The 26671-nt window shown below is 52.8% G+C and overlaps 1 protein-coding gene across 6 annotated transcripts in view; it reads left to right on the top strand.

Moving 5' to 3' along the window:
* The window catches only part of ZBTB7C (zinc finger and BTB domain containing 7C), a 139744-nt gene extending 113506 nt beyond the window's left edge, over nucleotides 1-26238 (top strand). For all 6 annotated transcript variants that reach the window (XM_040540572.1, XM_040540575.1, XM_040540574.1 and 3 more), the window contains 2 exons: nucleotides 16579-17778; nucleotides 23402-26238. In XM_040540572.1, the coding sequence (XP_040396506.1) occupies nucleotides 16595-17778; nucleotides 23402-24038 (1821 nt within the window). In that variant the 5' untranslated portion in view covers nucleotides 16579-16594 and the 3' untranslated portion in view covers nucleotides 24039-26238. The remainder of the gene's footprint in view (nucleotides 1-16578; nucleotides 17779-23401) is intronic.
* The last annotated feature ends 433 nt before the right edge of the window (nucleotides 26239-26671 follow it).

Here is a 26671-nt window from a genome sequence, read left to right on the forward strand (position 1 = left end):
GTTTTAATGTGCTTCTGCTCTTACCCATGTAGACCGAGGAACACAAATGCTTCTCCGTGTGTCTGCGGAGGGACCTGCCACTGTTTATATGGGAAGCAAAGGATAAAAACTGCATTGAGCAGAAGGATCTGGTGTTTAGGGCAGGGAGGAGGCAGCCGAAATGTAAAGCGAGGTTGTTCTTTTAGAAAAAGGGTAGTGCAGAATTTCCATTCTCCTCCAGAAGCATCCTCGTGGGTCCTCAGTGACTCCCCAACCAATTCTGTCCGCTTTAAAACGTGACCCACCGTAATATTTTACTTAAGGCTGGTGTTTAATGGACTGGAACTTATTGTAGAGATCACTGTGCAGGCTTCAAACCTCCTGTTGGGTACCATTTTACTGACATTAGCTTGCCATAGCTTGTCAGTGTTTTTAACTATGCTGATGGGTTGAATGCCCCGGGATACAGGAGCAGGCTCTCTCAGCTCTGTACTTAGCTTTCGCTTCCTTAAGTACAGCTGGGAGAGATAATTCAGCTAAATATGCTTTAGTACAAAGTGAAGTTTCGATGACATAAAAACCACCCAGCATTTGGGTCAGTTTGGTCGGATTAATAGACAAGTTGTGAGCAGCAGAAGCATTTCATTTCAGCCTTTTCAAAGTGCAAGTCTGACTTTCACACGCAGCCTGATTTGTTTGCATCAACATTTCCTTTGTTTTTAATTAAACACAATCTATGACAGATGCCCAAAATTTAGGCAGAACATTTTTTATTTTTTTTTTCAGATTAAACAAGTCCTTTACGCTAACTTGCAGCTACGTTTTTACGTTTTTCAGTGCACAGAGAAGCCCTGATCACTCCCACCTTTACATTACCAGCAACCAGAGAAATCTTTCGGCTGAGCAGCCTTTGCTCTATCCAAGTGCATTGGGGAAAGCAAAGGGTCTGAGACTTCTCTCATCCTTTCTCCACTTCGTGTTCCTTTTCGGTCAAAGGTGGAAAAAACACAAACACATACATTAGTTAGGTTTGTGTGAAAACTAAATAATCAAATATGAAGGTATTGGCTCTGTGTCTGTTAAGGAATCCTTTCGAAGCTGAGTCTTTCGACCTTTGAGGCCCTGCATAGTTTTCCCTCTCCTCTCTCCTCGTCTTTGCTTGCTGCACTCGTGCAATCCCCTTTCCTGCCTGCTGCCTGCATCCCCTCCCACCCCGCTCCACTTCTCTGTGCCCTGTCTGTGAAGCGCCCGGCGGTTCGCGCAGCCAGCAGCTTCTCCCCTGGCAATCCAGCCTCTCTCACCCCGTTTTCTCCAGCTAGAGTTTTACCTGGGCTCTTTCCACCCCCGAGTTGCTTTTTCCTCCCTTCCCTTGGGAAATCCTAAACTGGGGAACCGGCCTTAATCCCCTGACCGGCCAAGTGCAATACGCACACCCGCTGCTTTCGGCAGGGGACGGGCTCCCTTCCCTTCCCTCTCCTTGGACAGAAGAAGGACTCCACCCTCCTGCACTAATACTATAAGAACTGTGTGACCTTCCTGGGCTGAATCCACATCACAGGAGGGCACACAGTTTGTGACTGCTTTGCCCTTCCTGACGAACCCCTCTGTCTTCTCCATCTGTCCCCATGGGTGGAAGCTGGGGACGTGCGTCTGGGAGCAGGGAGAGTCCCCAGCATCGCATCCACAGGCTCCAGCAGTACTCTAAAATCAGGGTTAGGTATTTTTCAACAAAGAGGCTTCAGACAGTGAAAAAGGTCACTAGGTAGTGTGTCAAAATTGCTACAGGGCTTCAGATTTGCAGGCTCAGGATGACTACGCTGGTAGCCTCCGTGCCGCCTAGCAGGAGTCGTAGCCTCGCTGGGCTGCACAGGAGGGCTCAGCCAACTTCAACAGGGCAAGCAGCCTTCTTTCCAAAGAACAAATTTATCTCTGAATAAAGAAAAATGTACACATGCACTCTGTTTCATGGAGATATTTAGGCATGAGAACGCAGGAACTGGAGGGGAGCAAAACTCTGGGCAGGGAAATTTCTGTTTGCTTATTCCCAGGAGAGAGGAATATGGATTTGCTCCTGGTGCAGGTAAACATTCACAGCGATTTCGCGAGAACTTGAATTCCTCCTGCGGTGAGCATCTGAGCTGAAAAAGGGCAGGAGTGATTGGCTTTGTGAAGCGCTGCGCTCCTTTCAGCTGATCTTGCCAGGGTACAGAGTTCATTTCTCCACTGACACGTCTCTGACAAACACCCGAAGAGTGTGTGGCACGGGGAGCCAAGTGATTGTGTTGTCATGGCAAAGACCAGTGAAAGAAGAGCAAGATTTATATCGTGGCTGCTCAGAGGCTTGGAGAAAGATGGCCCGAAGCCATAAGTCATGCAGGCATGGCTGATACTGTCTTCGGGTTTTGCCAAGTGTGGGCTGCTCGGTGGCTTGTGTGAGATGGGCTGCGTGGTCTTGGTCCAAGTCTCAGCGGGCATGGTTCCACATCACAGAAACCAGCAGTACCGTTGACGCTTCTGCTGACAGTCTTAGCAGAGAGATGAGTTGTTGAATTGGCCCCAAAAATGAAAAAAAAAAAAAAAAATCTGAAGAATTTTGCAGCTAGAGAAGATCTGCCTCCTACCAAGGCAGAAAGAGCAGGCGACCCTTGAAGCTCATTACACACAACTGTGGTGACCTATATTCATCTACCCAAAATCAGCCAATTCTGCGGCAACGTGGGAAGGGTTTAGGCTGCTCTCTGGAGATGTAGCCCCAGGTCCAGGTCCACTGTGTGCCTGCGGTTGTGTTATTTCATCCCTTTTGTGCCTGGGCTTCCCATGTGCAAAACCAGGCTCCTGGTTCACCCTGCCTCTCTAGGTCAGGCTCACGCCTTGTGCCGGTGAGTTTTGGGTATCCCCACGGGTAGGAATCCCAGCGCCGCTCTGGCTTTATGCTTCAGTGCTTGACCAGCCTCGTACTAAAAATAAAAAAAAAATAAAAATTCCTCTATCTGATCAAAACTTCCTTTGCTGCAACTTCTGACAATAGCCTCTTGTCCTCTGAGAGCAGTCCGACCCCATCTTCTCTCTTCTCCGTGCTGCTGGCTGCAGCGTGGCTTGGCTCGATTTCCCAGTTCGACGTCAGGAAGCGTGTTAAAGGCTGGGAGGTGAGGTGGCTGCAGGAGCAGGGAGGCACTACAGGAAGCCAGAGGACACACCGAAGCACCCTTTTTTTCTCTCAGGTTTGTTCTTGTTCAGGGGAGGTGCAGCTCGTATAGACACTGCGGTTGCTGGTGCAGTACCTGCCCTGTGAATATAAAAGGAAGGTTTCTGTCTCCACCACTGCCCATCCATCACCTTCCACAAGCCTAGAAGCAAAAGGAAGAATAAAAGGAATAACAAGAAAATAAAGAAACATTGCAGCCAGAAAGCTATCCTCTGTGTTTCACAATTCCATAAATTATGCCCTTCCCTTCCTCTTTAATCGCCAGGCATATAAAATAAATACACTTGCAGCCGAATCATATTCTTCCTATTAAAGTTTCAGAAGAGAAATACAGGTCCCATCTGCCTGTTTAGCAAAGCAGGGCAGAGCGTGACCATTTCTTTTTTTTTCTCCAAATCTGCTTTACGGCAGGAGTTTTCTCTTTTAGGACCAGCCATTCATTTCACTTTCTCCTTGCACTTTGCATTCTCACGAGCAGCCTCTTTATTCTCTCATGGGGTTTGTCAGATGCCTTCAAACTCACATGCCCCTCAAGAGCAGAGGTGTACCCAGCCGTTGGTGCGGGTCAAGGAGGGAGGAAGGTCACTTGGGACTTAAGAGGTGGGTTTGTGCTCTGTGGAGGGGACAGACACTGCATGATCAGCGGGAGTTGGCACTAATGATAAATTAATGACATGTCTGGCAGTAGCACTGCAGGGGGGCCTGGGCTCTCCTTGTCCATGCGTGTGAACAGAGGATGCTCACGCCGTTTGGGCAGCAGCGATGGGCAAGAGAGCAAAACAGCCTCTGTGTCTCCTAACTGACCCTCTGGGTCTTCTCTGTACCTCTTCTTCCTCTCACAGGTTGTGTGAGGCACGTGCAGATGGCCGGAATGGTAATTTATAGTGCTCAGAAATCCCTCCTGGTGCGGCAGGACACGTCCCTCTTTTTCACCACGAGCCTCATTCCTATTCAGCGGCGTTCAGAGCGCAGCGGGCGGTGAGGACCAGGGCTGCCTGGAGATTTACCCGCGCGCCCCTGCTGCCGTCACTGCTCCCAGCCCTGTGTGTAAATCAGGCTGCGCCCTGCCAGAGGCACGAAACATTTCCGAGAAGCCTCGTGCGGCGGCAGAAGGGATGCACTGCACATCTTGTGCTGGCTCTTCATGGCTGAGAGCAGCCACAGAGGGACTTGTGTTCTCCCTCCCGATGGGTTCACCATACAAGAGGCTTTTTTTTTTTTTTTTTCACCACTTTGGGCAAGAGGCTGTTTGGTTTGATGTAGGTTCAAATTTTATTTTTAAGCATAATATGAGAAATGCAGTGGAGGAAACCACACTCTGTTCCTTAAAATAAATGGAAGAAAAGACAGTGCTGTAAAAATATTCTCTGATGCACGCACTTCATGTGCATGCCATAAAGGAGCATGTACCTTGGCACAGGCAGCATTGAGGAGCTCTGGGTGTTTAACCGGATCGTATCTTTTCCTATATAACATGCTTTTTATAAGGCCTGGTGGAGTGCTTGGGCTTGCAAAGTGCTGTAGCCGGGCTCTGCCTTTAAAATGCCAGCAGCTCCGTGGTGAGCTCTGAGCCTGCAATGCCATTTGGAAGAGTGGAAACCCAACATCAGTAGCTCAGGACCTACCTGTTGCCGAGGCCATAGCTCAATGAAAGGGAAAGGGAAACGTGCATTTTGGCCATCCACCTCCCTAAAAGCCTCTCCTGCTGCAGCCATTTCTCCCAGCTTTTTCTGCTCCATGCTTTGCATCCCGTCACACCTGGTTCGGTGCTTCGTCAGCTGCGGAGGCAGACCTCAAATCCTGACGTCGCCATCTGGAAAAGGTGCAGCCCCGTTTTCCTTCCCATGCCATCCCACAAAGTCCCTTTTTTCCCCGTCGGGAAGGGTCCTGCTATAAACACAGGTCTCCAGCCTCTGCCCCGCGTGCAGGGAGCGCTCCCGCTGCTACCCCCGGCACTGCGGGCGCAGCTCCCCTGCGCCTGGCACCGACCTCGGGGCAGGCTTTGCAAACAGAGGCAGCGGTCAGAGCGGGCCCTAAGTGTGCTCACAAACATTTTTGAAGCACCGACTCGGGAAAGGAAAGCCCCGGTGTGCTGTGGCGCTGCTGATTGATGCCGGCTGGGGCTGCGGCGAGTGCCAGCGTGCCGCTTTGAAGTGCGGTGCTGGCAAGCCCCGGGTCCCTGCCCCTGGCTAGGAAGGGCTGAATGCAGATAGGTGGGTACAAAAAAGCCACATAAAATGCAAGGCGTTTAGGGTCGTTTTGATGAGTGTTTTCACAGACAAATGAGGAGAATGAATTAAAATGCCATCAGGGTTATTTTGCTAATGTGAAGCCTAGATGAAACGGCATAACGTGGACTAGCAAGCGCCAGAGATGGGAGGCTAGATGGGTGGACGGAGAGGTGGATCTTTCCAGATCTCTTATTTTATTGTGACCCTTTAACTAAGGAATGTTTCTCAGCTAGAGGGAATTCACAGTGGTGCATTTAAGTAGAGACTGACATACCTGTGCAGCGAAATGCAAAATGCAGGCGGTGAAGTGCTGGGGAATGGAGGGTAAAATGCTGCTGCTCTCCTGGGCAGGACAAAGGCTACGTCCTGGAACGGTGTGAGTCCATCCACGTTTCTGTGGTGCTGTTTGGGACATTTCAGAGGCTGCATTTCCCTCTCTGTAGGAGAGCAAGGGGCGCTCAACAAGATGCTCTCTGTCTAGGAGCTGGGAGCCAAGTGGGCTTATGGAAAAGGAAGAGCTGTGAGGGGTGGTTGGTTACCTCTGGCCCAGCAGTGGAAGCTGGGGGTAGTTTCTTATGGCAAATCTTGGCCCAGGAGAGAGCATCTGTCCTCAGCCTTAAAAGGCTGAGTGGTGGCGTATGTGTGGAAGGGGATCAGCAAAATCCAGAATAGCATCAGTTAAACCCCTGGAGTCAACCTGTGGTTACACCAGGAGAAATAAGAGTACGCTTTACCCAGCAAAGCCCAACAGAAGCGTAAAATCCATCTGTTCAGCCCCAGCCGGCCAAATCCTGGCTGCAGCCAGCGGTCTTTAATTCAGAGACTCCTTTGGACATCTCCTTTGAGTCCGGACATGTGAGCAACTCCAGCGTCCCTGGAAAATGTTTTCCTTGTAAAGCCTTTGTGAACTTGTGCATGTATTTATGCTATGGTTATCGCACATGTAATTTAAGCTGACATTGTAATGACAGCATGGTGAGTTCAAAATGTAGCAGTAAATATAGTTGTTAGGGAAAAAAAAAAATCCCAGCCCATCATCCTGAATGCCTCTTCACGTCATGGGAGGGATGCAGACAGAATCCAAACACCATAAGCATTTCTGGGTTCCAGTTGGAAACTGCCTGGAGTTCAGGACAGGCCAAAACAAACACGCGAGACCGTCTCTCTTTACACAGCAGGACTGCGTTTTCTCCTTATTTCCCCTCCTTTTTTAATTTATTACTTTTTTTATTTTTTTATTTTTTTTTCATTTTGAAGGGTCACCCCTCAAAATAGGGGAGAGGCTGAGGTTTCCTTGCTGCAGGCTTGGGCTGCTTTCCTACCTGGTGGCACGGAGCACCCCTGATCCTGCGCTCTCTCCCGGCTGAGAGCTGAATCCTGATTATTTTTGAGTGCTGTCAGTTTGAAATGCTATATTTAAGGGTCATTTGCCAATTCCATTATAAGCCTCATTTACAACTCAGCTGTTTTAAATCGAATCAGACTGTAAGCTGGCGGATGCGCGCAGTCAGCTGGGATGTAGGACTTGCCTTGCTTAGGGGCCCAATCCTGCACCCCCTGCTCTTTGCAGAAGCATCAGCTGAACAATTAACCCTATTGACTGTCATTTTTTTTTCCATGTGTTTGAGCTGAAATGTCTAACCAGTAGATATTTTTCTTTTGCTTTTTCCAGGTGAAATCTTGTTGATTTTTATTTATTTATTTTTTTTTCTGTCGGCCTCCCCGTGCTCTGGCTGTATTTGCTGAGCCGGGCATGGGTGGGCCCCGCTGAATCGCAGGGATTGCTCAGGCGGGTGAGGCTTTGCAGGATCAGGGCTGATCTGACAATTCGGCTGCTTTTCAGCTTTCTAGCAGGTTGGTAGAGGCACCAGGGGCTTTGCTCACAGAAGGAGTTGAGACACAAATGAGATCTGAATCTGACCCCTGATCTTTAGTTAAATTGCTCCATAACCTTGAGAGATGGATTAAAATGTCCCCTGAACGTAGGGAGTTGCCTTTGGATATTCAGTGCTGGGGCCACACACTAAGGTTATGCTCATATATTACCTGTGGTCTTCAGAGAGCTCATTAAGTTGGTTGGTTTACACACAAGAAGCCTGGATGAAAGTGTCATCTCCTCTCCCCAGCTGTCCTCTGCTGCAGACTGGCAGTGGTTCCTCTAGACAGATCCAGCTCAGGGGTTAGAGATCTGTGTGCCTTGGTGGGGTTTCAGCGTGGTCAGGAGGAGTGATTCAGAGAAATGTGGCTTTGCAGAAAAATGGTGCTTCTCCTCGGGTCAGGGAGGGATGAGGAGATGCGGTATTTGCCCTCCGGACTGACGCCCAGCTGCATGGAGCCGGGGCTGTATGTGACTGTATGAGACACTCAACAGGGCAGGAACTGGGTGGATTTGGTCCAAAAGATGTTCTCTCCATTCTGGTTTGGGCTTTTGCATTGGCTTTGTGGGCATGCTGTTTTGGAAAGGTGACAGTAGGGCTCAGTGATGGTTTGGAAGCCTGACATCTGCCCCTACCTGCCTGGTGGTGCAGGGGAGTGAGCCAGCTCCCAGCCAGGGCACGGTGCCACCCCTCGACCAGAGCCCGAAATAGCCCCGAAGGTAGGGATGCATCAACAAAACCATTGTGCTGAACGTTTCAGTTAGAGGCAGTGCTGCAGCTATCAAATTGACCAGAATTGTCCTATCATTTCCTCGTGCTCCTCGGCTCCTGCAGTGGCACAGGGTCGGGCATGTGAGGCTGGAGGCTCTCTGAAGGCAGGGACTGAATTTTTGCCCCGTGTTGGGGCAGCGTGGTCTGAGGGCAGGCCTCTCTTTCTGCTCATGGTACAGATAACAGGGCAGTGCTGCCAGAGGGGCTGTGTCCCCGCAGGCTGCAGACACTTTGCGTGAACACGTCTTGCAAAGTCACTTCTGCTTCGAGCCGCGTGTCCGCGTGGGAGCCGTTCTGAACCAGCCCTAGCAGGAGAGCTCGTGTGCTTAGAGCTCAAGGACTTAAACGGCAATTAAAAATGAATGGGAGCTAAGCAGACAAATAACGTTTTTGGAGGAAAATCCTCCAACGCGAGGTGAGGCTGCGCTACCGCTCCCAAAAACCCGTGGGAGCCTAAAGCCAACGCTGCGCAAGCCGTGGAGGGTGAGAGGTGAGGCTGATCTTGCATGATGGGGCTTGGCCCAAAGCAATCTGGGTTTTACAGACGTGGGTGCCGGGGCTGAAGTCATGCACTGGGGTGCTGGCTCTGGAGATTGCCCTTGTGCAAGGCTCACTGAGGCTGCTGTGACCGTGGTGCTCTGGAGGGGGTCCGTGATGCTCCGCGCGGTGCGTCCAGCAGTGGGCACATCTCTGTCCACCACCAGAGCAGGGATTCCTCCCGCAGGGATGAAGCTGGGAGATGTGGGGACAAGAAGTAGGGTCAGGACAGCGAGAACCACCCCGGATGGCCCAGGGATGCCCGGGGATGCTGCGGAGGCGCTGGGGAAGGGCTGCAGGAGCAGGGGTGGAGCGGGGCCGCTGCGAATGCCATCGCCGAGCCTCACACCCCGGCGTTTCTGGAGCCTGCCCGTACCTGCTCTGAAGCCGATATTAAGCCTGCTCAAACACTGCACCGCCTTCTCCCGGCTTTGTTTTCCGTACCCCACACCCAGCACCAGAATAGCGATAACCCCCCTCCCACCCTGCCGGGTGACTCAGGCGGGCGGCCGCGAGCAGCACCGCGGCGCGCACATCTGCTTCTCATTTAGCGCGCTCCGACCCTTTTCGTTTTATTCCCCAGGACCTTCCTTTGGCATCTCTCTCTAGACGGAGAGGAAAAGGGGGAGCGGGGCCGAGGCTTCCCCGTTCTTCACCCCCTGCTTGTCTGGGACAGTCGGCTTGAAGCCTCCCGGCTTTTCTGGGGCATATTTTGGAGCCCCCGCAGGCTGGTGACAGCCGTGCCCGGAGCCGTGTCCAAGTCCCTCACAATCCTGTCCACTCTGGAGAGACGGGAGCCAAACCAGTTTTCCATGGTTAAGCTGGGCACATTTTCCGTCGTGTTTTTTGTCAGGAAGCAAACCCACCCAGTGCGTGCGCCGCTCAATAGGAGCCTTTTTTTAAACTCCTTTTTCCTCTCTCTGGCTGCGGAGAGGAGCGGGGTGAGGGGGAGCGGAGGGGCTGCCTTTTCTCCCAGGAGCCCGGGAGGGCGAGCCCAGGAGAGCTCAGAATGGGAGGAAATGGCTTTTTGCTATTTTTAAGGCCGTGCTGGAAGGAGGTACCCGTCCCCGCCGAGCTCACGGGGTGGTAATGTTGTGTGCCTGTAGGAATTTATTTGATATATATACCCCATATAGCTGAAGATGTGTCAGGGGCTGGGCAGATCACACCGGCAGCAAGGTGATGGTGGGGGAGAGCGGCCAGAAGCACACAGGATAAATGCCACCAACAATGTCACCCAACTCCTGGGCCCTCTTGGGCATCATCCAGGCCGTGCCAGAGATGCTGGAGGGCCCTGGGGAAGGGCTCGGGGCTGATCCCCGTGAGACGCGCGGGGATTTTCCTCTCGCTCTCTCTTTTTTTCTGTCTTTCTGGATTTTTTTTGCAGAGCACCGCGTGGGAGGGGATTTGCGTCACTTGGAGCATGAGTGAGTTTCCATGCAAGTGGAGTGGTTGCACAGGATGAATGGAAACTCGGTTGCATTATGCTTGACACGCTCCCCCTCCCACAGGATTTGCACACACACAAACACATAGGTATAATGCGTATGTATCTGTGTGCATGTATATCTGCGCGCCGTTTGCATAGGAAGTGGAGATGTGCAGGCAGCAGGATCATTTCCTGCTCGGTGACACCACACTCAAAACTGCCCAAAACGTTGAAGCGTGGCCAGGAGAACCTTGGCCAGAGCCTTGTAAGAAGGGACCTGGCCCCCAGATCTTGCTGGACATTGAGCACCTCCATCACTGCAGCATCTCCCGAAGCCCCAGCGGAGAGGAGCAGGAGGGGCCTGGTGCCCAGAGCACCGTCCCCTCCAGTCGAGCCCCCAGACTCATTGTCCAGGGATAATTGCTTGGTTACAAGGAAGAAACTTTTTGTGATGAGGGTGGAGAGGCACTGGAACCAGTTGCCCGGAGAAGTTGTGGGTGCCCCATCACCAGAGGTGTTCAAAGTTGGGTTGGACGGGGCTTTGAGCGACCTGGTCTGGTTGGAGGTGTCCCTGCACCCACTTCAGGCATTTGCCCCAGCTCCGTGCGTAGATGCAGCACTCGAAACACCACCTGGAGCCGGGCTGTGCCTTCCGTCCTGCTCCACTAATTGTTCATTTATCACCGGGATCCCCCTTTGCCAAAACGTGCTGAGCACGTCGGATGGGCCTTGTAATGCGGCATTCAGGCTTCGTCGAGCTGCTGCCCAGAGGTGACCCACAGCGCCCGACTCTGGAGATTTATATAAGCTCTGGAACTGGGAAGTGTGCTGGGTAATTTAAAGAGGCCAGGAAGAAGAAACCGAAGCGAAAACACGGCCCTTCAGTTATAGGAGGCACCGAGCTGTGCTCTGCGCTTGCCGGAGCTCCTGCTTGCATTTATCCAGGGCCCCAGAAATGGTGCTGAGGAGGTCAGAGAGCACCAGGGCTCGGTCCCACCGCATGCAGTGCTGCTGGGTGTTGGACCCCCAGACCTCCTGCCAGGTCTGCGAGCTCGCTGCAAAGCGGTGTGCGGCTCGGGGTGGGACCTCGGCGCAGAGCAAAGGAGGTGCTGGGGATGCCCGGTGCCTGCCGAGGTGAGGAGCAGCAAGGGAGAGAGGAGGGGAGCTGAACCCTGTAGTCATCGTGCTGATGGAGGGCCAGCGGAGGAGCCGGTGCCAGCACAAATAAAAAGAAATCTCCCAGCTCGCTGCGGGTGCACAGCCTTGACTTAAACACCCCCTGGGCTAAGGGTGCGTCCTGGCAGCGGCGGCGCGGCGGTGAATTCCCACTACCGCCAGCAGCACCCGAGCACCCAGCGCGCTGCGAGCCGGGCCAGGTCCTCAGGAGGAGAGGGCTTGATTCACAGTCTGCCGTTTCGCCAGGTCCCTTCTGCACACCGGCAAAGCTGCCGAAGCACAGGGTGCTGGGCGCAGGCTCTCTGTAGCTGCAGCTAACCGGCAGGGATAGATCGGTTTGGAGATGTGTAACATTTGCTGCACTTTGTGCCTAGCCCTTACCGGGATGAGTTCCCAAGGATGAATTCAGCAAGGGCGCAGCAAACACTTGTGCCCCTACACCTTGGCGAGCAAGTGAGTGGCATCCATGACCACATTTAGCTCCTTAAGCTAACAGTACTTGGTACTATTTGTAAATAGTATTTGGTACTATGGCATGGCACTTCCCAAGTGATGCCGTAGTGGAGAAATACAACTGATCTCCAGTTCTCATCTGCTTGGTGGGCAAAATTTCATAGAATCATAGAAACAGAATATCCTGAGTTCGAAGGGACCCACAAGGATCATGGGGTCCAAACCCTAATTTCCATATGAATTTTGGAAACTGGAAGGAATGGCTGTCATTTAAATGTCATTAACATGAGAAAGAGGTTAAATGTGGCATTGCCAGGATTGTTGGGCTGGAGAAGGTTCTCCAACACCTCTGATTTTGGATTTTTTGATGGTACTTCACATGAAGATGGCTTTCTGATGGCCTTATAGGAAACCAATAGTGCCAGCCCCAGAATGACAGTTCTGTCTGGTATGTGTAAATGTATATGGTTCACATGGGCTCAGTTTGCAGGGAGACAGTAGATGTTGATAAGGACAAATCCTTGTGTGCCCAAGGATTTTGTTCAGAGATTTGTGTTAATATTGGCAAATCCAGGTGGCGATGGAGACCTACCAGGCTAAAGGTCACCCATTCACTCAGTCCCCGAAGCCTAACCACGTCAATTACATGATCAAACCCTGCTCCACTGCCAGGGCTCTTCCTGCAGGCAGGAGCCATCTCCTGCATCCTTGGCCCCGTGGAGCCTGGCCAAAACCCTGGGCTGGGCTGCTCCCCGGGCTCCTTGTCCATCCCTCTCCTCCCAGCGTGGGTGGAGGTCACCGGTGGCACCAGGGCTCTGGGTGACATCCGCAGTCAGCCTCTGCACAGGTGGCTATGGAGCATCCTCTTAAAGGTGCTGTCCTGCACCTCCGCAGCCTCCTGCAGCGCTTCCTCCCCATCTTTTTGCATCTTGACCCTCTTTGCGTCCTCCCTCCCCGAAGCATCACCTTGGAAACCTCTGCTTTTGCTTGTCTTGTCCAGATCTAAGCAAAATCACGGTGTTATTTTCTTGTGCCTTCTTTTTTTTTTTTTTTTTTTTTTTTTTTCTGGGGGGTGGGTAGAGGTCATTTTAGGGTGGAGGAACATATTACGTACCACTTAAAAAACAAACACCCCCACCTTTCCCGCTGTCCCCAGGCAGGACAGCTCCCGGGGGAAGGCTGCTCCCGGTTATTAGCGGCTGGGGAGGGCGCCCAGCCCGGCAGTAAAACGCTGGCAATATCGCTCGCGAGCCGCTCCCCTCCCACAGCATCGCGGGGCCTGCAGTCGATCATCCCCACGAAAAATCTGATTATTTCCCTGCGAGGGAGGCAGCGGCTGCTGTCACCGCGTTTCCCTCACCGTCTCGGCGGCAGGGCCGGGGAGTGATCGAGAGGCAAGCCGCGCGCTGCCCCACCTCACCGCCCGCGGGGAGAAACGCTGGGTACGAGGGTGGGTGGCTTAATAACACGTTCTGCTGGAGACAAGATGTTCGGAGGGGAGGTGTGCTTAAGGAAATATTTGCCTTTTTGGTTTTTACATCTTCCTTTTTTTTTTTTTTTTAATAAAAGGGAAAAAAAAATAAAACCACACACACACACACACTCCACCAGCCTTTCAGAACGGGATTTATGGACCTCCAAGGAGGGGGCACGCACGGCTCTGCTGCAAGCCCCCCATCCTCGTGCACCCCCTTCCCTGCAGGTGGGAAGATCACAGCAAAGGAGGAAAGGGAAAAAAAGGGCCTGGCCCCAGGTGCTGGAGCATCCCCGTTCCCACAGAGCAGCCGAGGGGCTGGGGCACGCGGAGGGAGCAGGAGCTGTGAAGGTCAGCGTGTCCCACAGAAAGGAGCTGCTATATTTTGACGGATTAGGGTAATCTCGCATGCACATCTTAATTGCCTCATTACGATGAGGCACAAATAAACCCGGGGGGAAGAAGAAAAAAAAAGCCCACATGTATTTTGGGGCTGGTGGATGCAGCAGGCAGGTAGATGCCGCGGTTTTGGGTGCTCCTCTGCGCCCAAAGCATCCGTCCCTTGGGGTGCTGAGCACCCCAGGCACAGGAGGGAAGGAGTCGGAGTAGAAAATAAACACGGATGGGCAAAGCTGTTGGGACCTCCTGCCTGGCTCCCTCCGTGGGCATCGGGCTGGGGCAGCAGGGGATGCTCAGCGCCCTGAACCCAGCTCCCAGTCCCACTGGGATGCTTTGCAGGATGGTCCCATGGCTCGGTGCAGAGCTTGATCCCTGCTGCCTGCCACAGGAATGTCGCCGAGGTGCCTGGCTTGCAAAAGGGTCGCACAGCCCGCGTTCAGGCACAGACCCTGGTGTCACTGCCCATGCTGCCCGGTGCCCGTATAGGCTGGCATCTCGCAGGATCCTTCTTTTAGAAATGGGGCTTTTCATTTGAGGAAGCGGCGAATGAGTTTCAAGCATTCCCATAAATGCACTGTTCCAAGGCATCATCTGCAGCCCGGTCAGAACGTGGTTATTTTAGGTGCCCTCCAGCCTTTCCCCCCGCCCCTGTTTATTTAACAATGCTGTCATTTGCTATTAAAACTCGGGATTTTCTGTTTAACTCCGTGCAGTCGGTTCAGCGTTCGCGGGTGTGATTTTTTTTTCCTGGGGGTGACATTTGTCCTCGGCCGCCGGGGCTGCGGATGCTGTTCCTGTGCCTGTTATTCCTGCGGACCCCACCCTTGGCTCGGGGAGGGGGAGGCGGGGAGGAGGCAGAGGAGGGAGCTGGAGGAAGGGCAGCGCCAGCCTCCGAGCACATCCAGCCCCCTCCCGGGGCCTGAGGTCATTTCTCAGGCTGGGTGCCCCGAGCTGTCCAAGTGCCCCGCGAGTAAAAAAATGCCCTTTTTGCAAGCGCGTGGAAATGGGTCGCTGGGCTGTTTCTCTTCCCACCCGCCCCCCCCCCCCCCCCCCCCAGCCACTGACATGACGTGAATCACCTCCAGTTTTGCCAGCATCCTGTGAAGTTATCAGCTTTCCTAAGGGCTCCGGCTCACAGAACCGCACCTCCAGAGGACCAGGAGGGGAGGATGAAGGGAAATGAGTCCATTTCCACCGGAGGGAGATGGGCATCGTTTTAGGCACAACAGCTGTCCTTTTCCATTCCTGCTGAACTGGGGGGGGGGGGGGGGTGTTGTAATCATCTTCTCCCACATCTTCTAATTCCATTTTTCTTGTTCTTGGTGCTGAGTGAATGCTGCACAATCAGGGAGGACAGAGCTAAGTGTCCAGAAGCAAGGAAACCTCCAAAAACAATCAGCAGGGCAGTCTGATGTCCTGCTTTTCTGATCTTCTGCACTTACGGTGTGATCTGGCAATGAAAGATCAAAACAGATTCACGTGAGGATGCATTCCTTCGTGCAACACCCCTTTAACGCTAATTCTCCTTCCAAACAAAAATGAAGAAGGCAAATACAGGGACAGAAATGTAATTTCTCATACTTATTTTTAGGATAGAAGGCCCTAAAAAGGAAGGTGTCTCCTCCCCCCCAGCTCAGGTGCTATTTATTACCTCACGCTCACCTTGAAGAACACATCAGACTTGCTCTCATTTATCGGCAGTTTTGTAAGAGGATTTTGTACGGAGCCGGTCGGGCTGTGAGGGAAGCGTAGCTAGTTAACATGGTTAAGCACAGCACACTGCAATGAATCAATTTGTTTCAGACAACAGCCGTAATTAGCATGGAGCTAATGCTCACGCTGAGGGATGCGGGGATGGATCTGCCGTCCTCGGCCAAAAACGCCAGGCCCGCGGCTGGAGCCAGGCACGGCCCCTGAGGCTCCTGTGGTGGGAATGGGTCCTGCCCCTGCTGGGCTGGCTGGTGGGGCAGGGCGGCACCAGGACGTGCTCGCAGTGGCACAAAAAAAGTCCCTCTGTGGCTCCTTGACCTTTGGGTGCTGATGGAGAGGTGCTGATGTGGCACAAGGAGGGATGGGGAACCTGGCGGTCCCAGGCTTACGGAAGGGGCAGGAGCAAGGCTCGCAGAGGGGATGCTCCCTGTGTCCTGGGGGCTTCCAAAGGTTTTTTGCCTTCGGAGTTGTTCTGGCCGCTGGATATGTTCAGCGTGTGCCAGCAGCACCGCGTTCAGAGCCCGCTGGAGGAAGCCGCGCTCCTTCCCTGGGATTTCTCATGTGCAAGGGCTGCTGGAGCCATGTGAAAGAGGAAACATCTCGCAGATAAAAAAATGGCAAAAATCATGTTTCCCTTTTGGGCGTGGGCTTCTCGCTTCCGATCTCCCCTTTGAAGCTGGAGCTGCTCTGGCAAGGGAGGGTGTCCGCCAGATGCACGGGGCATCCGATAGCGCGCTGACAAGTCCGAGCAGACGTAGGGCCGGAGCAAGCTCTGCTCGTGGGTGAAATTAGCCTGCAGTCATCTGCCCCCAGCCCTTGCTCCGTGGTTGGGCAGCTGGTCGTCGTTCTCTGAATATTTAGGCACGTTGTGAAACAGCTCCCTGTCTCCCTGTTTGGTAGTCTTGTGCCAGCGGCGTGGGTGCCGGCACCCAGCAGCGTGAGGCAATGCAGCATCACCCTTTCCCCACATAGCTCCTGACGGGGCAAATCCTGCATGTGCCTGGAAAGATGTTGGCTCCGGGTGGGCGTGGAAGAAACGTGATGGGGAGGGAATCGTTGCACAAGGATCCCAGGGGAGGGATGTGAAAGAGCAGAGGTGCATGTGGTGGTTATGAAAAGGTAGAAGGGGTGGGAACCGAGAAGAGAAGGAAGGCGACGGAGGGATGCAGAGGTTAAGTCACAGAGGTTATGGGAAGAGTTAAAGGTGATGCAGCAGCAGCAGGTGGTTATGGAGGTGCATGTGGGGCAGTGGAGAGGACAGAGAGAAGGCAGGGACATTTTGGTGCTGTTGATCGGGAACCCCCTGCTGATGCCCCGCTGTCTGTGTTTTGTCCTAGGGCACTAAATGAGAATATGGCCAATGGCATTGAAGATCTTATCGGGATCCCATTCCCAAACCACAGCAGCGAAGTCCTGTGTGGTTTAAACGAGCAGCGGCATGACGGTCTCCTCTGCGATGTCATCCTCATCGTGCAGGACCAGGAGTACCGGACCCATCGGTCTGTCCTTGCTGCCTGCAGCAAGTACTTCAAAAAACTCTTCACTACTGGCACTTTAACAGACCAGCCCTATGTTTACGAGATTGACTTTGTCAAGCCTGAAGCACTTTCTGCCATCCTCGAGTTTGCCTACACCTCGACCCTCACCATCACCACCTCAAATGTCAAGCACATCCTCAGCGCTGCCAAGATGCTGGAGATCCAGTGCATTATCAACGTATGCCTTGAAATCATGGAGCCCGACAGAGAGGTGGAAGAGGAAGATGACAAAGAGGACGACGACGATGAGGAGGATGAAGACGAAGATGAGGAGGAGGAGGAGGAGGAGGAGGAAGAAGTGGAAGATTTTGTCAATCAGGAGAACCTAACTGATGTCCAAGAAGTAAGCTGTCACCAAAGCCCTTCTAAGTCTGATCTTACCGAAGAAGCATACACAGAAGCACCTAAAGACTTTCCAAATCACTACCCAGCCAGTAACTCCTCCGGACACTTGGGTGTGATACGAGACTTCTCCATCGAGTCCTTGCTAAGGGAAAACTTGTACCCTAAGGCGAACATCCCGGAAAGGAGGCCAGCTCTCTCTCCTTTCACCCCCAGCTTCTTCCCCCATCTGTGGAACGGCGATTTTAGCGCCTTTCCCCAGCTCGAAGAGCCACAAGTAGACAACGGCCCCTTGGATCTGGTGATCAAAAAGAGGAAGATCAAGGAAGAGGAGGAGAAGGAAGACCTGCCTCCACCTCCTTTCCCTAATGACTTCTTCAAGGACATGTTTACCAACACCCCAGCGGCTCCCTTAGGGCACATTAAGGCAGAGACCGACTATGGCGCTTATCTCAATTTCCTCAGTGCTACCCAGTTCGGAGGAGTTTTTCCTCCCTGGCCCCTGGAGGAAGAGAGGAAGATAAAGCCCAAGGCGTCCCAGCAGTGTCCCATCTGCAACAAGGTCATCATGGGGGCCGGGAAGCTGCCCCGGCACATGAGGACCCACACGGGGGAGAAGCCGTACATGTGCACTATCTGTGAAGTCCGCTTTACCAGGTGTGCATCCCGTACCTCTGCCGTGGTGGCGATGGGATGGGGGGTGGTGGCTGGTTCCCGAGCTGTTTATCTCTTTTGTCCCCAAAGACGTAGCAAAGAAAGGGACAGGCCCTTTGAGAAAGAGGGAGGGAGAAGAGGGAAGGAAGGAAAAGGAGCCCACTGATTTTGGTGGGATCGCAGCCGCCCTCCGGGCAAAATTGGGAATAAGTAATGGGGCATTTTCAGCCCCGCTGTCGTCTGCCGCAGTCGGATGAGAGGGAGCTGGAAAACAGATGGCTGCTTTTGGTCAGACAGCCAAGGAAGCGTCATCCCTAATGCGCTGGGGGATGCGTTGAGTTGGGAGGGCTGTTTAGTTGAGGGACGTAATTAGTTTGGTTTTGCACATCGTTTTGGCACCAGTGTAAACCACAGCCAAGTTGCACATGTTTGAACATGACAGTGCCTGCACTTTCGGAGGCCAGAGCAGTCCTAATTGCTAGATTTTGGTCTGCAAGGGTGGATTCATCCCCCTAACATCATTCACCTGGGATCCCTGCAACTCCACACCTCCATGGCCAGAGGAGGGACATGGGCACCCTCGGCTTGGCCACGCAGAGCTAGATGAGGAACGGGGACGAGCGGGGTGTCCCCATCCCAGTGGCAATGACAACCTGCATGACCTAGATTGCCCTGGTTGATACCAACCCCAATCTGGCTGCTGCCAGGTGGGTGCGAGCGGCCAGATCCAGCCCCTGAACCTCCCCACACCCCGGCAGAGCCCTCGGTGGTTAAAAAAAAAAAAAAAAAAAGCACCAGGCTGAGGGAGGGCTGTGCAAACCTAATGTTGTAGCCTGTGAGCCTTCTCTGAAAAGCTGGGCAAATTTAACCGGTGAGCAGAGACAAATAGATTCCTGGACCTGCTCTTGCTGGGTATAATTAATATCTAATGAATACAATCTTTACCGTAATAATAAAGCTTTTTGACAAGAGCATGGTATTTCAGCTCCTGGCTGTGTGTGTGAGAGAGAGCCCTATTAGTCTGGGGCGAGCAAACCAGAGGAAAATAATATGCACAGTAGGCAAAGCCGAGCTCCTGACAATGGCCGGACACCTGGGGTGCTCCTGTATTCAGCCTGTCTTTTCTTCTCCCGTCCCTGTGATAACATTTGAGTGGAATTTATGCAGATGATGAGGATTTGACCTGAAAATAAATTTCCATGCTCCGCTCCATTAGCGCAGCGGCCCCGTATTACCATGCGCGGAGCATCGTGCCTGGGGTGGGCGTTCGCAGCGCCTGCGGGCTCACCCCGGTGCTGCAGGGGAAAGGCTGTGCTAATTCCCCTCTGCAGGTGATGGGCTCTGGCTCCTGTGGGTGCTGTCCCCACGGTTGTCACCTTCGGATGCGTGGGGTCGTGCTGGGTGTGATGCTGAGGGTGCTAATAGCCAAAAAGGAAGCAGCTCAGCTCGACCCATCACCGACACCTTTCCCATCATGGGAATAACAGAGCGGAGCCTTCCAGAGGGATTCGGTCTGCAGCTCCCCAGATCCTGCACAAAAAAGGGCAGCTTGTTTGGGGAAACTGAGGCACAGGGCGGTGTTGGCACTGACTCACAGTCACTGTGAAAATAAGTAGGAGGGCTTGGGTGAGAGCTGAGCTATCCTGACCCCTGGCCCAGGCTTTGACAGGGAGGCTGACTCAGCACCTTGGTGTCTAAAACCTTACCAGCCATCCCAGCTCGTAGCCCCTCGCCCCCGGTGGGTCAGGAGGAGCCTCCTGGAGCCAGTCCTGGCCCCGGGGCACGCGCCGTGTCCGCAGAGCCCGCAGCTGACAAAGCCTGGCCCTGCAGCGAGCCTTTCCTTTCCAACGGGAGGAGCTGCTCCTCCTTGCGGGGCTTTTGACGTTGTTTTTGGAAGGAGGAGGACCGACTGAGTGCTGTGAAAGCAGCTCTCCTTTCAGTTTTGGCCATCAGCTCCCAGGAGCTGTGTGCCTCCAGCCCTTGGGACGTTTCATTTCCCGTCCCGCACAAAATCGGTGCAGTGCTTTAACAGAGCTGGTGACCAGTTCCATGGCCACAGCTGTTTTCCATGCCACAGATCCTGACTTGGGCAGAACAGACAAGGAAACCTCATCCCTCATTGGGAAATGTAGCTCTTTTTTGGTCTAGCATGGACCATTACTAATGTGAGTGTAAACACTAGAGCTTCTTTACATCCCCCCATATGCTCGGTATACACAGCATAAGGGTTTTGCAGAAAATAACCCCCCCCAAAATCACTAGCACAACAGTGCCATCCCTCACACCCCATCATCACTCAGGAGAACGAAGCCATTCACACGCAGTGGAGGGCTGGAGGGTTTTTTCCTCCTTTAATGCACTAAGCAAAGTGGACGTTCCAAAACGCTGGTTTATTCTGAAAAGCATTTGGAAGCACTTTGAATAGCACGCTGCCGTTTTTATTTTCACTTACTTTTTTTTTTTTTTAAGCTATTTTCAGCATTACTCGAGTGTGAGACCTCTCCTTTAGGGTGACATGTATTTAAGCGAAGTGGAGTGATTGAGATGTAGCAAGAGATTTCTGCCAGGATTTCCTGCACGCCGCTGCTTGTGCTATGTGTTGAGCTCCCACAGGGAATCGCAGGCTTCCTGCAGCGTCGGCCCCACGAGGCAGCGAGCAGAGCCTCAGCTGGGGAGATGCAAACCCGAACTGTCCCTCCTGGCATCCCTGGGGGGTGCAGGGCAGCACAGGCTTTCAGTGCTCCAGAAATGGGATTTCTGTGTTAATCACTTCCGTGCATTATTTCTGTGCCTGAGGAAATGTGTAGGAGCAAATTCACTCTGGGAGATAGAGAAAATGCAGTCCTCTGGGCGGGGGTCCCCAAAACTCCCCGTCAGATGTGTTCTCCATCACTTCTGTGGGTTTCCGCATCCTGTGGCAAGGACCTGCATCTGCCACTCCTGACTCTCAGGGACAGCTGCCCGCAGGAAGCAGGACTTCATTTAATAGCTCATTAATTTTTTGCTTAAACAAAGGCTGCTCAGGTCGTAATCTGCTGTGGTGCGCTGCTGAAGCGCTAGAGAAAACTGCAAATATTTCAGCTTTTCCGCCAAGACAGCCCCAGAGTGCTCGCGGAGAAACTATTCCAGCCGGAAAGGTTAACAATATTTGTTCATATTATTTGTGTTGTGACAGCTCACAGAGCCCTAATCGCTCTCCTAACACAATTGCATTAAGGGTATTCACACACACAGCGCCCTTCTCCCCTGCGCATCGCTTGCAGCTCCTCCCGGCGCAGCCCGTGCCTGCCCAAAGCCCAAGACCCACACACGAGAGCAGCAGCCAGGGTCACCCCTTACCTGTCAGCTTCTCCCGACGTGCCCAGCTCGCCTGAAGGTTAATATTTGGGGAGAAATGGGCAGAGGCAATGCGAGCTCGCTGCCAGCCCCTGGGCTGCTGGCAGCTGGCGGCAGGGCTGCGGCAGGGCAGAGGTGTGCGCTGCGGGATCCAGTTTCTCCCCGTCTGCTGACAGAGATTGGTAATAGCCTGAAAAAGCTTTGCCTGTGTTTACATTATGCAGTCCTGGCACACTGTGTGTTTATTAGGAAAAGCGATCCTGCTAGGTTAAACATTACATATATAGGTTTAAATTATATTATAGGTGGGGCGGATGGCTCTGCTTTTTATTAACATTTCCCAACACTTCACATTACGAGACCCCGTGTTCATCTGCTTACAGCTCCTCTGAACATTATGCGTTCCGGCTGAAATTTTCCATGCTGCTTTGTCTGTTTCTGAGAACTGATTTCAGCACTTTCGAAGACCGAGGCCAAGGGGAAATGCGCCCTTGCTAATATCTTGGAATAACGGTGTCTTTGAAAATTTCAGACTTAGCTCTTGGGATCTGGCCTCGGGCTTGGCGTGGGTCCAAGGAGGTGCTTTTCTCTGCCTCCCTAAAGTGCTGCACAAGCTGTAAACCTTGGAAAACCAAAGCCAGTGCAAGCTCCTTACAGGCAGTGAGCATCTCCGCTGCCTGCCTGCAGCTGCACCATCCCACTGGCGCAGGGCTGGGCTGCGATTTCCCGGAGGCAGTAAAAGGTTGCCTGCTGACAAAGTGGCTCTCCTGCTAGGGACACTTCTCTGCCCCCTTTCTGGAGTCCTGTATTTCTGTCCTGAGGCTTTCAGACCCCCACTGGCAGCAGTTTTGTGCCTGCAGGACTCGCGGGAGCCCTGCCTGGGGTTGTGCACGAGACTATGGGCTGTGCTTGTGCTTTCCCTGCCCTCCTTCATCCATCCCCACCGGCAAGCGAGGGAAGGAGGTTCTGGGGCTCACACCACTGAATATAGCCTGGCCAAGCCAGGGCTGAGCCGCAGGGTGCCTGCATGGCCCTGGGAGCACCAGGGAGCAAAGCAGGGAGCACCCAGCTTGACCCCAAAGAGCTGCACGTCCCAAAAAGGAGAGTCCCCAGAGCCACTGGCCATGTGCCCCAAGCACAGCTGGATTAACAGGCAGCAAATGAGCACAGGCACAGGCAGTGGTCACTGCAGATAAAACAAATGCAACGTCAGGGCTCATGTAAAGTGGCAGGGCTTGGTGGTGGTGCTGAAAACTTACATGCAGTCAGGGTGGCAGAAACTAGTGTGTAGGCAGCAGCTTGCAAATTTGGAGTGTTTGATCTGCCAGCATAAGTATAGTTCTGCTTGTTTTTTCCTCGTTTTTTTTAATGATTATATACTTTGTATATATTAATGGACTGACTCCATCTATTCTCCCCGTTTTCTTAATGTCTCGGAGGGATCAGACTGAAAGCATTTCCCAAAACATTATGAATTCTCCCACTCTTCTTGTTTACTTACTTTCCGTGTTGAACACCACTTGTGCAGGCTTGGCTCAGTTCACTTACAGCCAGCTTGGCATTTTATATCTGTGCCTTAGCTGTGTTTTTGGTAGATTGCAGAAGGAACTATTGAAAAAAAGAAAAAAAAAAAAAAAAAGAAAGCTAGCTTGGGAGAACAAACTTAACAAACTTGTAGATCTTAGACATTTCTTCCCACCTGAAAAAAAAAAAAACACACTGTGTCTTTGTAAGTAAATGCCATGGGGATGGGTTCTGTGCCATCCCAGGGCTGTATTTGAAAACCTCCTCCCAGAGGTGTGCAGCGGGAGGTGGCAGAGTGGTGGCATCCTGCCCTGGTGCGGGTGCGGAGCTGGTCTCAGCCCTGCGCCCTGCGGTGCCTCCAGCTCCAAGGCCGGGCTGCTGAGACACCCAGCGGCCAGCACGGGTAGGGGAGGGAAGGGAACCTGCACCGAGGGGTCTCTGCTGAAGCCGCATCCATCTCCAAGTTGCCAGGCTCTTTATGCTCAACTAATGCGCTCGGTCGCAGGCAGGGATGTAGCTGTACTTCTTTAGATGTGCCCAGATATGTTTAGGCTTTAGTCTAGACTTTTCTTTTTTTTTTTTTTTTTTTTCCTATGAGTGATGAAGCTTTGTTTTAGGGTCATTGTTTGTTCCAGTCCAAGCTGTCCGGGGCTGGTTGGGGTGGGCTGCAGGCTGCTGAGGCAGCGGCTGGGTGCCAGACCCATAGGCAATGGCACCCGTGCCCCCAACCCCACACTGCCTGACCCCGTTTCGATTCTTTTTGCAGGCAGGACAAGCTGAAAATCCACATGCGGAAGCACACGGGGGAGCGGCCGTACCTGTGCATCCACTGCAACGCCAAGTTCGTGCACAACTACGACCTGAAGAACCACATGCGCATCCACACGGGCGTGCGGCCCTACCAGTGCGAGTTCTGCTACAAGAGCTTCACCCGCTCCGACCACCTCCACCGCCACATCAAGCGGCAGAGCTGCCGGATAGCGCGGCCGCGGCGGGGCCGCAAGCCGGCGGCGTGGCGGGCGGCCAGCCTGCTCTTCGGCCCCGGCGGCCCGCCGGTGGACAAGGCCTTCGTGATGCCCCCAGCGCTGGAGGAGATGAGCGGCCACCTCGGCGGCGCCGCCGTGTGCCTTCCCGGCCCCAGCCCCAAGCACTTTATGAGCGGGGCCAAGACGGCGTTCAGCCTGCAGGAGCTGGAGAGCCAGTTCGAGGACACCCAGATGAAGCTGCTCAGGCGAGCCCAGCTGGACATGGAGAGGAACGCGAGCATTTTCGCCTTCGCCCTAGGCCACAACGAGAACCTCGCGGCCCAACCTTTCTTCCCGCTCCCCGACCCTTGGAGCACGGGCTTCAGCGGCCTGGCGGGGCTCGGCCACGTGGCTCCAATCTCGGAGGGCAACAACTAGCCCCGCCGGGGCGCCGCTGCCTCCCTCGCCCACCACAGGACCACCAAGAGAGCCAACCCCGCGCCGGACACGGCCTGCTGCCACCCGCGACCACCAGCGCTTTAGACTCAGCGATGCGCTCGGTGGCCCCATCCGGGAAGGCCAGGCCAGGGCTGCTGCTCTCCTCAACACTCCCAAAAATGTCACTTGCCTTACTCTGGGGCACGGCCACCCCCCTGGGACCGCTCTGCCGGGGGACCCACGGGGGGCACTGGACGCCCTCAAGCCGTCCAGACTTGGTTTTGATATGTTACATTCCTTGGCCCTTTTGGCCAAAAGGACTTTTGGGGGTTATTGCTTTTGGTTTTGGTTTTGTTTTCAGTTAAATTCCCATGTCTGAAAACAAAACTTTATTCCAAGAGGGGTCCTGGTGGAAGAGCGGGGTGAGCGGGGCAGCTCTGCACTGCCACAGCCTGGAGAGATAAGGGGATCGACTTTATGGGGCTGTGCAGTATGCATTGGGACCCTAAACAGTCAAAAAACAGTTTGGAGATCACTCCAGACAAAACCTGTGTGGAAAAGGGGAATTTTGTTACTTTGGTTCTTTGGCCATTTCTAAACTTCAGACAGAGAATCAAACCCTGTTTTGAGCATTTTAACTTCAGTTCCTTAAAAAGGTGAAGAAAGTTTTTTGGAAGGATCAAAAATGTTTTGATCCAGAGCTTTTTTTTAAACCCTTGCTTTGGGAAAAGAAACCATGAGGAAATATTGAAATGAGAAAGTCGTTTCAAACCAAAGAGTCAGGAGAGCTCAGTGAGAATTTGCCGCCACTGACCGTGTCTGGATTTTTGTCCTTAATCCCCCCCCCCCTCCTCTGCCCCTAATTCCTATATATATTTTGATGACAAAAATTTTACAAAACACTTGGGTATCCTTGAATCTGCAATGCTGATCAGAAAAAAATTCAGTGCGCAAATTTTCCTGCTGCTGGTCTGAAGGGATCTTTAGGGGAAAGGAGGCCACTAAAGATTTCTTGCAGGCAAGGTTGTCTACTTGCAAGCAAGTAGAAATCATATTTCTTCTCCATTTGTTGCTTCAAAAGACAAGGGGATAGCGTCCGACGGGCTGCTCTGAGCTCAAGGAGGTCCACGGTGGCTGCTGGGTCTGGGGTCCCCCCCGGCCTCCCTGCAGACCCTGCTCCAGCCACCCCCACCTGATATTTCTTCCCTCTCTCCTTTGAGGCCAAAAAGCGGCAGTGGGCTGGAATCGCCCCGTGAGCCTCCTTTGGCCTGGCAGCTCCTAAAAATGTGAGCTGCCTTTGAGAATGAAGGCTTTGCCGGCGGTCTGCCTCTCGGACGTGGTGGGACCCCCGTTTCACCATCTGATGAGAAGATGGCTTCCTGCGGGTGCCCGGTAGGGTGGTCTATACATGAAATCAGTGCTTGAAAATGTAAATGTTACAAATTATGGCTTTTTCTTTATTTCTTTACCGTTGCCTTTCAACATATTTACCATTTACCTTTCAACGTCAGCAGGATGAAAGGGAACGAGAGGACTGCAGGTCCATTTTCCATAGGTTTTTGGCTTGCCTGCAGATGGTGCTGCTCTGAAGTGGTGACCAGATGAGGGTCTCCCCACGGCAGCCTGGCACATCCCCTCCTGTGCCCCCACAAGGGATGCTCGTGCTGTGACCACACGTGGCTGAGCGCTGCCACAAACTGCCCGCTGCTTGCTCCTGGGAAGAAATCTGCAGGAACTGTGTGCGCAACAAATTGGTGGAGAAAAAACAGAAGAAAAAAAAAAAAAAGAGAACTTCTAAAAACAGCAACAAACTCTCTCTTTTTTTTTTTTTAAAGTCCATATCAACTTCTTACACAAGCGACGTTTTGCAGATGACTGGTTACTTCAGGTAGTTTTTGTCTACAATTTGGAGTCATTGTAAAGTATCCAAAGAAGCTAAGTACTGTATAACCTACAAGAACTTGAAGCAAGGTGTTTTTTTTTGTCTCGATTTGTTTGTTGTTTTTTTTTTTTTCTATTTGTCTATGGGGGAAAACATTTGCAATTTTCTATTTATAACTATTTTTATGTGATTGCTTTACGTACAAAACAATGGGGAAAAAAAAAAAAACAAAACAAAAACAAAAAAAAAAGGAGGGAGAAACACACACACAAACGAATTTGCCTTAGTTACTCACGGGACAATCACCCTTAACTTTCATTGAAGCTAGAAAGTGAGTGGAAAGAGAAGAAAGACTAGATCCTTTTACGTATTTATTAAACTGTATTAATTGATGCTCTTAAATTATTAGCGGGACTTGGTTCTCTTGCCTGTGTCCAAGCTGAGAAAGCTGAGCTGCCTCCCGGGACAGCCCCGGCTCCACGTGTGCTTGCCAGACGTATAAATTCGGCACTTTCCAGAGGCACCTTTTGGAAATCCAGAGTAATTATGAGGCCGCCAGGCGGCACGGGCTGTGGCTGCATGGTGATGCCGGTGGCCGTGTCCCAGTTAAGGTTGATTCTCCCGCGTTGCGCTGGTGTGGGTGGTACGGAGCCGCGTGCTGGCAGCGAGTGTGTTTTGGGGTGGGGAGGGAGGACTCGAGCAAACCCAATTTTGGTGGTGTGCGGTGGCTCCAGGCCACAGGTATCCTCGT

The sequence above is a fragment of the Cygnus olor genome, chromosome Z (genome assembly GCF_009769625.2).
Source record: "Cygnus olor isolate bCygOlo1 chromosome Z, bCygOlo1.pri.v2, whole genome shotgun sequence".
Classification (NCBI taxonomy): domain Eukaryota; kingdom Metazoa; phylum Chordata; class Aves; order Anseriformes; family Anatidae; genus Cygnus; species Cygnus olor.